The 16,184-nt window shown below is 44.3% G+C and overlaps 2 protein-coding genes across 5 annotated transcripts in view; one reads left to right on the top strand and one right to left on the bottom strand.

Moving 5' to 3' along the window:
* FEZ1 (fasciculation and elongation protein zeta 1) overlaps positions 1 to 9,465 on the bottom strand; it is a 51,282-nt gene extending 41,817 nt beyond the window's left edge. For 2 of the 4 annotated variants that reach the window (XM_021926719.2, XM_021926723.2), the window contains exons 1-2: positions 9,286 to 9,455; positions 2,803 to 3,158 (exon numbers count right to left, since the gene is read on the bottom strand). In XM_021926719.2, the coding sequence (XP_021782411.1) occupies positions 2,803 to 3,113 (311 nt within the window). In that variant the 5' untranslated portion in view covers positions 3,114 to 3,158; positions 9,286 to 9,455. Of the gene's footprint in view, positions 1 to 2,802; positions 3,159 to 8,998; positions 9,098 to 9,285 lie in introns of those variants that run through there. The other 2 variants (XM_021926722.2, XM_021926721.2) reach the window with 2 other exon arrangements.
* On the top strand, positions 8,506 to 10,531 carry LOC101016511 (putative uncharacterized protein MGC39545). Its single transcript, XM_009187588.4, is given in 2 exon segments — positions 8,506 to 8,792; positions 9,665 to 10,531. Coding segments are annotated over 2 exon segments (591 nt in total). The 3' UTR covers positions 9,969 to 10,531.
* The last annotated feature ends 5,653 nt before the right edge of the window (positions 10,532 to 16,184 follow it).

Here is a 16,184-nt window from a genome sequence, read left to right as displayed (position 1 = left end):
CCCTGCTTTTGTTTTAAGCTTCTATTATTTACTTCTAACCCATCCATAGCACTTTTAACTCATTTGTGGATGAAACAGCCCTCTAAATACTAGACCTGAACAAGTTTATGACAATAACATTAGAGCTTTGTTCAGAAGTGTAGTCAGGTGAGATATTAAATCATCCTTTTCCTTTACTTAGCCATAATTTCAAAGTTGAAATATTTGGATAGTGTCTATGAAACAAAGTGTGTAACAGAATTCTGATTTTTATTTTAAATTGTAAAGAGGGGTTAGAACTGAATGCCTGGAAAGTGCTGTATTAATTTTTCTCTTCCCAGCTTCCTCCCTCTACACTGTCCCCAAATTATACTTTATCTTGAAGGAATTATTCAACCTTTGGTCTCTTAACCGAGGCAGTCAATGAGGCAGTCAAGTCAGAAAAATCAGGCTGAGAAGGCCAATAATCCCATGTGATGGTAATTAACATTGAGTGGCCTCTTCTAATGTGCTAGAAGACAGTAAGAATCTGCTCATTGGGCCTTCATCCTTAATGAGGCAGAGGAGGTGTTTTGATAAGGAGGAAATGATTTGTTGGAAGCAAAAGGAATGGGACGCATCTTGAAATGTCATTTTCAGAGCACATCCTGGGTGAGGTAAGAAATTAGGTTCTTTACAAGTCCTTAGCCTCACTTCACCAAGATTGAGCTCTGGAGGTTTCATAGATGAGGACCTACACAGTTGACCAGGGTTAAGTGACTTGGCCAAGGTCACACAGTGAGTTAGAAAGAGTACCAAAATTAGAATTCATAGTCTTTGTGTTTCCAGTTCGTTGGCTGGTGCACTCGAATGAAAAAATGTTCTGCATAATAAAGCCCCAGAGCCATTCTTTTTTGACTTATAGATGTTGAGCAGATAACAGGCTCAGAATCTAAAAAGAATCTGTTTGAAACTTAAAATTTAAACACATAGCCCACAGTTATAGTACTGGTCAGCAAAATGAAATGCTCTCTGCGATCATACCTTCCGGCCAGCATTAATTAAAAAGAAAAGAAGGAAATGGTGTGGGCTTAGAAATACATTACATGTACATACAAGGCTACTAGCTATTATCACTCATCTAGTTTATTCAAATTCAATATTTCATTCAAAAATATTATTTGCTCATTTACTACAAACCGAGCACTGTATGAGACAGTGGGGCTGTAAGAGTGAGTAAGACAGATATTCGTTCCCTCTATGTGTAGAGGTAGAGTCTTACAGCAGTCATCAAATAAGCAACGCTCTCCCAAATACAGTCAGGTTCCAATCCTCTAGGACATGCCTCTTACCCCATGATTTGTGGGCCATTCTTCCCACTCAAATCCACAAAAAGGGAAACAAAAGCACAGGTGCTTCAGACTTCCCTGACCTTTGACATTTCTTGTGTGCTAGCTAAAGAACAATGGATGCATATTGTATCTCTGCAGGGAACTCATGTAGACAGTAGTCCCCCCTTCTCTGCAGTTTTGCTTTCCCAGGGCTCGGTTATCTGCTGTATAGTACAATGAAATATTTTGAAAGAGAGAGAGAAAGAGAGACCACATTCACATAATTTTTATTACAATGTATTGTTATAATTGCTCTATTTTGCTGTGAGCTGTTGTTAGTCTCTTACTGTGCCTAATTTATAAACTGAACTTTATCATGTGTACGTACATACAGGAAAAAACATTAGGGTTTGGTACTAGCAGCAGTTTCAGGCATTAATTGGGGGTCTGAAAACATATCCCCCACCATGGGCCGGGCGTGGTGACTCATGCCTATAATCCCAGCACTTTGGGAGGCCAAGGCGGGCAGATCACGAGGTAAGGAGTTCAAGACCAGCCTGGCCAACATGGTGAAACACCATCTCTACTAAAAATACAAAAATTAGTCGGTGTGGTGGTGCATGCCTGTAGTCCCAGCTACTCAGGAGGCTGAGGCAGGAGAATCACTTGAACCTGGGAGATGGAGGTTGCAGTGAGCAGAAATCATGCCACTGCACTCCAGCCTGGGTGACAGAACGAAACTCCATCTCAAAAAAAAACGACACACATCCCCCAAGGATAGTGGGGAACCACTGAATCTTTACTAAATGCCTAAAACATCCTTCTTTAATTTGTATAACATATCACCCCCTTCTCTTTCTAGTCCCTTCTGAAAGAGTACTTTTCTCAGATCCCTTTTCTTGACTACTATTAAGACCCTAGAAGTAGCTAGCAAGTGATATAAGGAATCTGCATACTCAAAGGCCACATCACCTAGTTTCCACCTTTACTTTGTCCAGGGTAGCCCCCTGTGCTCTCAGTTCAGTTTAGATGCTTTCTTATGTGGACATATCCTAGCATCTGTAGATAACTCTCCAGGCCTGAGGGGCTGTCAAAAATTCAGGATTTTCAAAATTCTGGTGTTTCTTGAAGCAAATTGGTCCAATAACATAGATTCATCCATCATGGTTAATTAATTTTTTCTGGCCTTTATTTCTAACATCTCGCTGGATTTCCACTGATATAAAGAAAGCTCAAGATAGACCCTGAAATTTACTGTGCTCCTGACATTCCATTTTGTATCTAGGAAAACCCTCATTCCTCTAAGGTTTCAATTTAAGAAAGTTCTCCGCAGGGGACTGTAAAGGGACATATATAGAGCTATGACAGCAAGTACCAGGGCACTGCTCCGCTGACAACACGAAAATGAAAGTAATAGGCCATAAACCTATAGACAGAAACTAGCACTATGTCAAGGAGCCAAGGACTACAGGGCTCTCGACTGAAGCAGGAGAGGGCAATTAAGACTTCTTACTCCTCGTCCTGAAGGGTCTCCTCCTCCTCTTGGATCTGTAACTGGTTCTTCACGGGAGCTAGGTTCTCGGTCTTGGCGTTGTAGTTCCGAAAGCAGACATTGAGCTTCTCATCAAATTCATTCACGAGGTCCTCCATGGACTTGAAGCTGATTATTTCGGAAGAAAAATTCTCAAGCTCAGAGAGGGAGGGGTCCTCGAGATGGTGGGGAGATGAACCATAGAAACACCGGGGTTTCTCCTCCGGGTCCTCCGAGCAGCAGGGTCGAAGGTCCTCAAACTCTTCATCCAGACTCACCAGTGGGGCCTCCATTCTTGCTCAGCAGGAGAACAACAGCGACTTTCAGGATGAGTTTATCTAAAAGAAATGAACAGCATAATGTGAGTTTAGACCAGGCTGATCTAAATAATAGAGTTAACTTTAGAGACACACCTGCTTCCCATTCCCTACTCCCAAAAACAAGCTACTAGTTAAGTACGAAGCTCCTGGACAAGATCATGTAGGTTTGCATTCTGTTCTGTCCTACCAGCTGTGACCTCGGGCAAATGATTAACTGCTCTGTGCTTCTTATTCTTCTCTAGATATAATACTGAAACCACCTCAAAGGGCTGTTAGAAGCCTAAAGGAGTAAACACAGGTAAGTGCTTAAAACAGTGCCTGGAAGATAATAAGTGCCAATATTGTTGAATACTTTCTGTTGGTGTTTTAGTAGTAGTAGTAGTATTACTGTTACTATTACCACAGACCCACATCCTTAACTACGTGATCTGAAAGCTGAAAATTCTCCATTTTGGCAGCAAAATGTGACATGATCTAAACTCATCTGGCAACTAAACATGACCAACATGAATATAAAGCTGCTCGTGGCTTTAATTGATCCCATTTCGTGTGTTTTGCTGCAGAAATATTAATTTTTTAATTACAAAGATTGCTATCCCAGATCCCACTGGATGAAATGCAGAATGTACACCCTATTACTACCTTCCAAAATCTGAAATAATCTGAATTCCAAGTGCCTGGCCCCAGGGGTTTTGGATAAGGGTTCATGTACCTAGATATTACTACCCTCATCAATAAATAATAGAAACTGATAAAACATTGGCTGGGTGTGGTGGCTCACGCCTGTAATCCCAGCACTTTGGGAGGCTGAGGTGTGAGGATCATTTGAGCTCACTCAGGAGTTCAAGACCAGCCTGGGCAACATAGTGAGGTCCCATCTCTATTTTTTATTTTAAAAAAAAACTAATACAACATCAGTAGAGACTTTCCAATAAGTGCCTGCATTGTTTTTGTTTTGTTTTGTTTTGTTTTGTTTTTGAGACATAGTTTCACTCTGTCGCCCAGGCTGGAGTGCAGTGGTGTGATCTCAGCTCACTGCAACCTACACCTCTGGGTTCAACCAATCCCCGTGCCTCAGCCTCCCAAGTAGCTGGGATCACAGGCGTGTGCCACCACACCGAGCTAATTTTTGTATTATTAGTAGAGATGGGTTCACCATGTTGGCCAGGCTGGTCTCGAACCCCTGACCTCAGGTGATCCACCAGCCTCAGCCTCCCAAAGTGCTGGCATTACAGGCATGAGCCACCGTGCCCAGACAAGCACCCGAGGTTTTCCCACACATAGATCATATGCCTAGGAGCAGAGGAATAGACTAAATGATCTATTATGCTGTATCCTGTAAGAAACAGACCCAACTACCCATGTGCTCCAAAGCCATACTCCATAACCATCTTGAGCACTGCACCCTGAAACGCTGCACACACAGACCTCCCTTCAGTTCCCACCAACTGTGGGACCTCTACCCCTCATCGGGCCCTCTTCATACACCGCTTCCAACTGTGATTTATCCATCTGTGTGTACATCTGGGCCCCATTCAATTTTAACTTAAATTCCTCGAGGACACAGAAATCCTCTGGATATCTTCCCTGGCTCCAAATATACACTGCCTGCCCTGTGGCTAGGCAGTCAGTCAATGTGTGCTCATTGAAAAAATTATCTGTCTCCCACATACAGTTTTCCACTTTCAATTTCAGGCAGCACAAGCATTGCTGACTATCATACCCTTCCCTACATGCTCAACAGAAAGGCAACCAAGCTTTTCTGTTCGGTCTATTGGGTTATTGACATAGTTAGGTGCTCAAATTGGAGGCGCTTCCTGAGGAGAACCAGACAGACAGCAAAATTCATGGATTTTGCCCCAGGAGTGCCCATTCTCCATCTCTACCTACAAAACTAAAATTCTAAATAAGCAAAGCAAAGGACATGCCAGACAAGGACACTACCAGTTTGCACCAGGATTTTGCTGGGATTAAGTTGATTATCACTGCTTTAAAACATATTCAGAGCATTTACTGTTTGCAAAGGCAACATGATAGGACCTTTGAATACAAAAATAAATACAAGTAGCACCATATCTTGGAAAGAAGGCAGGCTCAAGAGCCAACAGATCTGCCAGTGGCTTGCTAAGTGACAAGCATCGTTGGGCCTGATTTCCTCATTTGTTTTAAGGAAGGTGTTGGTACAGAGTTAACATATTTAGGAGTTAATTTTAATAAATCAATAATTTAATCATATTGATTGAAATAATATGTTTATTTAATCCAATATATCCCAAGTGTTACCATTTCAAAATGTAATCCACAAAAAAACTAATGAGGTGGTTTTTATTCTTTTTTATACTAAGTCCTTTGGAATCCAGTGTATATTTTCCATTTACAGTACATCTCGCTTTGGACTAGCCACATTTCAAGTGCTCAACAGCCAAATGTGGCCTGTGGCTACCACAATGGACAACATAGCTCTAAAGCAAACACAAGTAATTGCCCATCAGGGGTTCTTCATCTTCAGTACATAGACCCCTGCGGGCTCTTTGAAGGTAACTATATTTCAGGAAATTGGTTTCCTTTACAAGACTAAGTATTTTATTTTATGCATTTAAAAACATTATTTTGAGAAGGAGCCCACAGACTTCTCCATACCACCAAAGGAGTTCATAGTGCAAAAAAGATTAAGAATCCCTGAGCAACAAAAAAGTGAGATTAGAAAAGATGGCAGAATGAGGTAGAGAGTACAAAAGGTTTTACAGCCCAGGAATTTGTGTTGATTAAGGCAGTACTCTGTGATGGTTAAGAGCATAGGCTTCCAGTTCCTGTCCTGGTCCTATCACTCCTAACTGGGAGACTTTGGGCAAGTTATCAGCCTCACTGTGCCTCAATTTCATCATCTATAAAATGGAGTTTAAAACAGTGCTTCCCTTGAAGATTACTTTTTGGACTAAGTGAGATCATCTTTGAAGTGATAACTACAATGTGTGGAATACAGAAAGCATCCAATAAATATCAATCATTCTAGGAAAAACAAAGCGGGGCACGGTGGCTCACACCTGTAATCCCAGCGACTGGAGAGGTTGCGGCAGGAGGATTGGTTGAGACCATGAGTTTGAGGCTCTAGTGAGCTATGATCACACCACTGTATGCCAGCCTGGGTGACAAAGTGAGACCCTATCTTTAAAAAAAAAAAAAAAAGTAAAAAACAATTCTAGGAAAACCAGGATAGCTTACTTACATAGAAATGTGAGGCGGAGGCTGGGCACGGTGACTCATGCCTGAAATCCCAGCACTTTGGGAGGTCGAGGTGTGTGGATCACCTGAGGTCAGGAGTTCAAGACCAGCCTGGCCAACACGGTGAAACCCCATCTCTACTAAAAATACAAAAAAAAAAAAAAAAAAAAAAAAAATTAGCCAGGCGTGGTGGCAGGTGCCTGTAATCCCAGCTACTTGGGAGGCTGAGGCAGGAGAACAGCTTGAGCCCAAGAGGCGGAGGTTGCAGTGAGCGGAGATCACGCCATTGCACTCCAGCCTGGGCAACAAGAGCGAAACTCCATCTCAAAAAAAAAAAAAAAAAGAAAAAGAAAAAAAGAAATGTGATGTGGGAGTGCTTCAGGTAAAAGCAAAATTATCCCTGCCATGATATTCTCTGTGCAATGCTTCAATATGCTTATCAAACAAGAGAACTATGCTGAAAGAATTTTAGCATCTTTTTTACTAAGGCTTTTTTTTTCAATTCATTTGTTCAAAGGTTCCTGGATCGTGGGTCCCATTTTACAGAGACATGAAAGCTAATCAGATAGTGTTGCAGGTATTTACACTGCCTTTAAATTTGTACTTTTCTCTGGGAATGACAGGGGAGAACCAGGTGGTGACACCAGTGGGGTTTCTGATTTGAAATGACACAGTCTATAGGATTAACCAGCAACAAGAGGCCAATCCAACTAGAATCTAGGACTAAGACTGAGTTTTGAGTGTTGGCAACAGGAAGAGGTGCTGAAAGCACCTATCCTCAGCCCGGGCAGACTGTAGAGAAAATGGATTCATCTAGAAAATTATAAAAGACAAAATGAATATCACAGCTCTAGGGTTCAGACATATGCTCATTTGAAACAGTCCATAATATAGACTGATTGTTTTTTGTCAACTCATTACCCAAGAGCAAAGAAGTTCTGTATGAATGACCATCTGGAGATGAAGTTAAAGTGAAAGCCAGTGCTGAGAAACTAAAGTCATTCAACATCCAAACTGAACCCAGCATTTGTGGAAAGACCCCAGGCTGTGGCACAGGAGATGAGAGTCAGGCCTGCTGACTGGCCCCACTATAGCCTCCAGGAGGGCTCTGTGGATTGGGGCTGGCAGCACGTCCTTAGATGGTGACCCTGCCTTCCTTCCTTTAGCCCACTTTCTTTCACCCTCCCCTCTTCACGGAGTGCTTTCATCCTTCAGTTAAAATGTCTGAAACAACCTTATCTTCCATCCTGGCAAGCTTGCTCCGTCCTCATTCATAGCTCATCTGGGAGCCCTCCTTTCCTTAAAGAAGGATTAATACAAGTGATAGTTTATTACCCTTAGACTTCCAAGATTAAAAATAAATACATACATGAAAATGGCAGAAAGAAGGAACCATGGGAGGGTCGCCTTTTCTTTCTCTCTTTACCACAGAACAGAGCGCAGGACTATAGTTGGATTGTCCTACAATCTATTCCATTTATTTTCACTCCCAATAGATGGTGTAATTTGGAAAAGAAAAGACACTCACGGGGCTTAACAGAGACCCAGTAGGAAACGCGTAAACGTCTCCCTGCAGCACAATGATGCACTGGCTGCAGCTCGGGGCTGCGGTACAAATGCTCAGTCCCTGCTTTGCTGAGCTGACCCGAGTGGAGCGGAGCGGTGGAGATCTCACCACGCTAACCCCGCTGGGCCTGGGCACCTCCACACAAGCCCATTCCATCTCCTTCTTCCCATCACTTGCTCCATAGATCAATTGATTCCGTGCCTCGTCGTCCCCCATGTCCGTCCCTAAAACCTGCCCTGCACTGATCCACCTTCAGATTTCCCACTGCTCCTCCGTGGAACCCAGCCAGTATGCATGTTTGTGCACATTTTGACAGAAAGGGTATTTCGTTGCATATGGATCAGCAACCCCTTCGCGGTTCTGCTTGCTACCCTCCCCCTCCTCCCGCTGCTCCATTCACCTCCATCTCAGATCTCCCTCCTCCCCCCGGTCCGGTGGGGTAAAGAAAGGCTCCTCCAGGCAGCACAATGGCTGGCGCTCCGAGGAAGCCGGACTCATCCCGCGCAGGCCGCACACACACTCCACTGCCCTCCTGGTCAAACAAGCCCGGACACGGGAGAGGGGTGGGAGTCGGGGATGCCTAGCGGCGGGGAGGGAAGGGATAGGCAAAAGGGAAGAAGATCGGGCTGTGATACCCCCTCGACGCCGTGAAACACTGCTCCCCGCGCTCCAGAGCCGGGGGCCCACCCGACGGCAGCGCGCACCGCCACCGCGCCGCCGCCCCGGTCCCTTCTCCCGCCCGTCTGTAGTAAAACAATCGCTCCCCCGGCGTCTGCGGCCGCTGCCAGCGGTTCTGACACTGCAGGAATGCGCGGACTGGGGAAGGCTCAGCACTCTGGGGAGGGGCACGAGCGGGGTCGGGGGTAAGTTCTTAGGGACAAAGATGATGGGGCGTTTACGGTGACTGGACCAGATAACGGTCCCGGGACCAGGCACCGACCCACTGCCCCAGCGCGATCGGGCGGCGTTCCCTTCCTCCCCCAGCCCCCATACCGCGCCGCCTGCCTTCACACGCGCGCACACACACAGGCACAAACACGCGGACGGACACACACACACACACACACACCCCAGGCCTGGCTGGAGGGCCGATGCTGAGATGATACTGGAGGAGCCCATCATCCCACATCTCCCGGGCCTGGCGCTGCGTCCCAGCTGCGCTCCCTGAAGGGCTGGGCAGGAGAGCGACGGCCTCCCGTTGTTCCTTTCCAATCCCAGGATGGGACGGGGTGAGGGGCGCTGTGGCGACCCCAGACCGTCCTGTCAGAGAATCCTGGGGCCTCCTTACCACCCCCACCAGACCCCACCCCCAGCAGTGGGTCGGGTCCTAACTAAAGTCGACCCCCGCGACGGCACCTGTGTGGGTCCTGGCGGAGGGAGGCGGATCCCGGGGCTCAGCCGGACACCCCCATCCACGGGCCGCGGGAGCGGCCGGAGCGCAGCGCAGCGCAGCGGAGAGCCAGCTAGCCAGCGAGCGCTCCCCCCGCAGCTCCGGCGGCGCCCGGCTCCGCTCCCGCCTCCACCCCACCCCCTCCCTGCGCTCGTGCCCGGGCTCCGGGGGCGCGCCCGCGCTCGGGCACCCACCCAACTGGCACGCGCGGGAGCTGGACGTCATCCCCTAGTTAACATTCATAGCCTTCCTCTGAGCACGTGGGCCTGCCTTTATTAATATTTATGCATTTCTGTTTCTCTCCTCTTTAACATTGGTCTTTCTGCTTCCCTCATGAATATTCAGAAGCTCCAAGATGAACGCGTGCAATAACTATCAACATGGATACCTCGCAGAGCCTGACACTAGCTTCTGGATAAAATGCAGGCGATGGCTGCTGGCGGATGCCGGCAGACACACTCAAAGGCCCTCTTGGACTTTCTGAGCTGCCCGTTCTCCTCTACTGGAGGCTGAGGCGGGCAGGCCCAGCGACGTCTCCCAGCCCCAACTGAGTTCCGACCTCAAGCCAAAAGTGAGGAGGCCGGCAGGAGAGCTTTTCTCGCCCAAAGATGCGGGGTGGGAGCCGGATCCAGCTGAAAAATCTGAGTGAGAAGGTTTCAGGCCCAGGAGGACTTGAGATAATACAGGAAAATTCAAGAGGCTGAAATAAGAAGGGTCCCTGGGGTCTTGTGAAAAATTATTCATTTATCATGTCTACTGTGTATAGGCCTGTGCTTATAGAAGCTGTCAATAAAAAGTCTCATAATTCATGGATACACACAACTAAGAGCACAAGAACTGTAATTATCGAAGGAAGGCACTGGAAAAAGCATGTCGGCTTGGAGAACCCCAAGTACTTTTGTCTGATTACAAAGTACCTCTGGGCTGAACTGAGAACTTCAACTGGAAGGGGCAGGGAGCTTCTCTTTTGCTGGTTTATGCATTCATTCCACAGACATTTCAACCATGAGAAGGATGGAAACAGGAATAATGTCCCAATGAGATGAGAAGAAGCGTTGGCCTATTTGCCTTTGTGGGAGCAATAGACAGAGGATGTCTTCCTGTAAGAAATCATAAGGCCAGGCACAGTGGCTCACACCTGTAATCCCAACATTTTGGAAAGCTGAGACAGGAGGATCACTTGAGGCCAGGAGTTCAAGACCGGCCTAGGCAACATAGTGAGACCACATCTGTACAAAAAAAAAAAAATAGCCAGGCATGGTGACCCATCCTGGTAGCCCCAGCTACTCTGGAGGATGAGGTGGGAGGATCGCTTGAGCCCAAGAGGTTGAAGCTGCAGTGCACTCCAGCCTGGGCAACAGCAAGACCTTGTCTCAAAAATAAATAAATAAATAAATAAATAAATAAATAAATAAATAAATAAATCACAAAGAGTAGCTGGTTAAAAGATCCCTAAATCTCCTTTCTTGGGATCATACCCAGTTTTGTGACCTTAGGTTAGTTAACTTCCCTGTGGCTCATTTCCTCATCTGTAAAATGAAGAAAATAATAGTGCCCCACTCTATTGTGGCCTGTTGTGGGATTAAAGGAATGAATATAAGTAAAGTACTTCCAGGTATATTAGAAGGCACTATACGTAGGTATGTGTGTGTGTGTTTATATATATATATATGTCTTGGCTAATTTGAGGCCATCTTTTGTCTAGATCTTCAGAGCATGGGACAAACAGGTTTGAGAGAAGCTTGTGAAGTACTGAAAGTGATAAAGAACTTGGTCTTGAACTGGTGACCTTGTTAGTTATCCTCTCTGAGCCTCAGTTTTCTCATCTGCAAAATGGTGATGCCAATATCTGCTGTTGGATGCCAATGTCTACTACAAAGTTGTTGTTATGCATATTAAGTAATATAATGCGTGCAAAATGCTTAGCACAGTGCCTGGCATATAATAAGTAACCAATTAGTGGATTCTGTTGTTATTTTTGTGAGGCTATGAAGAAACTGAAAGTTGAGGACATCTAGGCTAGGTACCTGGGATGAGAAATCCCTGAACATTAGCCCAGTTATTCTTTCAGCAAACACTTATTTTATTGTAGTAAGATATATACAACATAAAAATTACTATTTTAACCATTTTAAGTATACAAGTCACTAGTATTAAACACATTCACATTGTTGTGTAACCACCACCACTATTCATCTACAGAAATTTTGTTATCCATACAGAAACTCTGTATCCATTAGACACTAACTTCCCAGTACTCCCTTCCCCAGCCCCTGGTAACCACTATTCTAATTTTGTCTCTAAGAATTTGACTATTCTAGGTACCTCATATAAGTGTAATCATACAATATTTGTTTTTTGTATCTGACTTATTTCACTTAGCACAATGTTTTCAAGGTTCATCTCTGTTGCAACAATGTCAGAATTTCCTTTCTTTTTAAGGTTAAATAATATTCCATGGTATGTACATACTACATTTTGTTTATTCATCTGCCAATGGACATTTGGATCGTTTCCACCTTTTGGCTATTGTGAATAATGCTACTAATTTGTCATGAGATTAGAGTGAGAAAGAAAGGATAAAAAAAATAATGCTGCTATCAACATTGGTGTACAAATTCCAGCAAACATTGGTTGCATTCTATGACCTAGGCTAGAAGTTGGGGAGCTAAAATGAAGGCATGCTTTCAGGAGGTTCCATGTTTAGTACATTGATTTCCAAACTCTGCTGCTTAGAACCTGTGGTGGATTGAATGGTGTCTTCCTAAAATTCGTGTCTACCTTCAGTAGGTAGCATGGCCCTGCTGACAGCTTGATTTTGGACTTCCAGCCTCCAGAACCATGAGAGCACACATTGCTCCATAAGATCATTTGTTATGGCAGGCCTAGGAAACTAACACAAATTTTGGTAGTAGAAAGTGGGGTGCTGCTGTAGCAAATACTTAAAAATGTGCAAGTGCCTTTGGAACACGGTAATGCAAAGAGGCTGTAAGAATTTTGAGACACATGACAGAAAAAGCCTATATTGCCCCAAAGAGACTGTTGGTAGAATTACAAATATTAAGGGCAATTCTAGTGAGGCTTGAGAAATGAGGAGACTATAGAGAAAGTTTCTATGGTCATAGAGAATACATGTATTATCATAACAAAATAGAAATATGAATGTTAAAGGTGATTCTGGCAAGGTCTAAGATGGAAATGAGGAACTGTTGTTAGAAACTGAACAAAAGAGAAACTTTTTTATAGAGTGGCAGATAACTTGGCTGAATTTTGTCCTGCTGTTGGAAGGCAAGTAGAACTTATAAGCAATGAACTTGTATATTTAGCTGAGATTTCCAGGCAAAATGTAGGAGATTTGGCCAGGTTTCTCCTTGTTGCTTATAGTAAAATGCAAGGAGGAGTAACTCACTCCTAAGTAGTGAGTTACACAGGAGACCAACATGGTTTCTGAGAATTTTATACCAACAGAAACACTGTCAGCCTGAAATGAAAAGGACAGAGATAAAATGAAGGACAAGTCTTAGACCTCTGAAATTCCACAGGCAGAAAATAGGCTGATGCATGTTCTTGGCAGCAAACATGGATTATCCTTCAAGAAAAAGAAAGAATGACTCTTAGGATGGAGCCCATTGCCTTGGATCCAGAGGAAGGAGCATCGAACCACAAGGGATTTTTCTCAGGCCTTGAAACCTAATGGAACTTCCCCTGCTGTTCTGCAAGCTTGCTTTAGGCTAATGAGCCCCTGTTTCCTTTCCATTTTCTCTCTCTTTCAAAAATGTTTTAAAAATTTTTTTTTTAGAGATGGGGTCTCACTATGTTGCCCAGGCTGGTCTCAAACTCTTAGCCTCAAGGGATTCTCCCACCTCAGCCTCCCAAAGGGCTAAGATTATAGGCATGAGCTACGGTGCCCAACCCTCCTTTCCTCCCTTTTGCAAGGAGAATGTCCATCCAATGTCTGCTCTACCACTGTATTTTGGAAACAGATAATTTGATTTCTAGTTTCAAAGGTCCACAATGCGAGAGGAATTTTGCCCCAGAATATATCACACCTAGAGTTTCACCCATACCTGATTTAAATGATGAGATTTGGAACTTTTAGAGTTTATATTTGTAATAGATGAGATTTAGATTTAGAGCTAATGCTGAAATGGGTTAAACCTTAGGAATGTTGGGATGGGGCCAGGCACCGTGGCTCACGCCTATAATCCCAGCACTGTGGGAGGCCAAGAGGGGCAGATCACTTGAGGTCAGGAGTTTGAAACCAGCCTGGCCAACATGGTGAAACTCTGTCCCTACCAAAAATATAAAAAAACTAGCCTGGTATGGTGATGTGTGCCTATAATCCCAGCTACTTGGGAAGCTGAGGCAGGAGAATTGCTTGAACCTGGGAGGCAGAGGTTGTAGTGAACCAAGATCGTGCCACTGCACTCCAGCCTGGACAACAGAGCAAGACTCCCATTTAAAAAAAACAAAAAACAGAACATTGGATGGGATTAATATATTTTGCATGAGGAGTAGACAAGAATTTTGGGGGAGCCACAGGGTAGACTGTAGTGGGATGGATAATGTTCCCCAAAAATACATGTCTACTCCAAACTTCAGAATATGACTTTATTTGGAAATAGGGCCTTTGCAGATGTAATTAGTTAAAATGAGATCATACTAGATTAGGGTGGTCCTGAAATCTAACGACTTGGTGTCATTGTTAAGGCAGTCCTAAAAAAACCAGTATAGAACCCTAGAAAGAGTCAAGGATGTAATTCAATATTCAACATACTTTAGTACCTCCTGTGTACAAAGCACTGCCAAAATTAAGGATGCAGCAATGAAGAAAATAATTTATGTCAAGCACTGGCACATGACCTAGCATATAGTATGTGCTCAATAAGTGCTGACTGTGTGTTGTTGGGGGTTTCAGGGATCCTCCTTAGGGCTGATAGAGCTATTCCCACCTCCCTATCCCTTCAATCAAAGTTAATCTAATTTTATTTTTACTCATACTAAAAGTTTCTAGAGCTTAACAAAGTTTCAACTGGGTGCAGTGGCTCATGCCTGTAACCCCTGCACCTTGGGAAGTCGAGGAAGGAGGATCACTTAAGCCCAGGAGTCTGAGACCAGCCTGAGCACCATGGTGAAACCTTGTCTCTACTAAAAATTAAAAAGTAAAAATTGACCAGGCATGGTGGTACACTCCTGTAGTCCCAACTACTTGGGAGGCTAAGGCAGGAGGATCGCTTAAGCCCTCAGAGGTGGAGGTTGCAATGAACTGAGATGGCTCCACTGCACTTCAGCCTGAGACACAGAGCCAGACCCTGTCTCAAAAATAAATATCCAGCTGGGTGTAGTGGCTCACCCCATAATCCCAGCACTTCGGGAGATCAAGGGTGGCAGACCTTCTGAGCTCAGGAGTTCCAGACTAGCCTGGGCAACATTGTAAAAACCTTGTCTCTACTAAAAATAAAAAATAAAAATAAAAAGTTAGCTGAGCATGGTGTTGCACACCTGTGGTCCCAGCTACTCTGGAGGCTGAGACGGGAGGATCGTTTGAGCCTGAGAAGCAGACATTGCAGTGAGCTGAGATTGCACCACTACACTCCAACCTGGGTGACAGAATGAAACCCCATCTCAAAAAAACATAAATAAATAAATAAACAAATAAATAAATAAAATACACTAAAGGAAAATGTACACATGAAAAATAAAGGAAGAAAAAAACATCCACAGAGAAGCTGATTATTTGATAGAATGACTTAGGCATTGAAATAAAAGATAGTGGGCACTGAGTAAATATTTGTCAAATAAATGAACCAAAACATGCAAAAGGAGATTTGGGTTCTGGGGTCTGATTCCACAGTCATTAGCTATGTTTCTTAGTTAACGTTAACTTCTCTCATATTTTCTCCTTCTGGGTTTTTTTTTTTTTTTTTTTTTGAGGCGGAGTTTCACTCTTGCTGCCCAGGCTGGAGTGCAATGGCACGATCTCAGCTCACCGCAAACTCCGCCTCCCAGGTTCAAGCAATTCTCCTGCCTCAGCCTCCCTAGTAGTTGGGATTATAGGTATGTGCCACCACGCCCAGCTAATTTTGTATTTTTAGTAGAGACAGGGTTTCTCCATGTTGGTCAGGCTGGTCTCGAACTCCCGACCTCAGGTGATCCACCCGCCTCGGCCTCCCAAAGTGCTGGGATTACAGGCATGAGCCACTGTGCCCAGCCCCTTCTGGGGTTTTTGTGAGTGTTGAACCCCTTACGTACAAGCTGAGTGCCTTGAATCTAGTTAGTGCCTAATAATGAAACAAGCTACTGTTTGCTAAGTAAGGAAAACTGAGGACTGGTGCCATGTAATCCCAGCACTTTGGGAGGCTGAGGCAGGGGGACTGCTTGAAGTCAGGAGTTGGAAACCAGACAGGGCAACAAAATAAGACCCCGTCTCTACCAAAAAAAAAAAGAAAAGGAAAGAAAGAGAGAGAAAGAAGCCTAGACAAAAAAAATGAGATCCTGTCTAAAACACACACATGCAGACACACACAGACACACACACACACATGAAAGAAAAACTAAGGCTGAGTCATAGCTACAAACTGCTGCTTTTTGGGGATACAGAGTAAATCATTCCTGGAATCCCATCAATACCACTCTAGGGGCTGATTTCAAGGCATTCTGATTTACTTGATAAGAGAATCAAAGAACCTTAGAACATATGGAATATTTAAAGCTTATCTAGCCTGATCACTGACCTGATGCAGAAACCAATATCCCTCCCAGACTGGGAGGATAGCAACACACCTATGGGAGTATAGAAACACACCTATAGTGATGAGAAAATTGACCTCATAGGGTCACCTAGTTCCTCTTTTAAAAAAATGGC

Source organism: Papio anubis, chromosome 12 (assembly GCF_008728515.1).
Source record: "Papio anubis isolate 15944 chromosome 12, Panubis1.0, whole genome shotgun sequence".
In the NCBI taxonomy this organism is placed as follows: Eukaryota; Metazoa; Chordata; class Mammalia; order Primates; family Cercopithecidae; genus Papio; species Papio anubis.
This window is presented reverse-complemented; position numbering and strand designations above follow the sequence as displayed.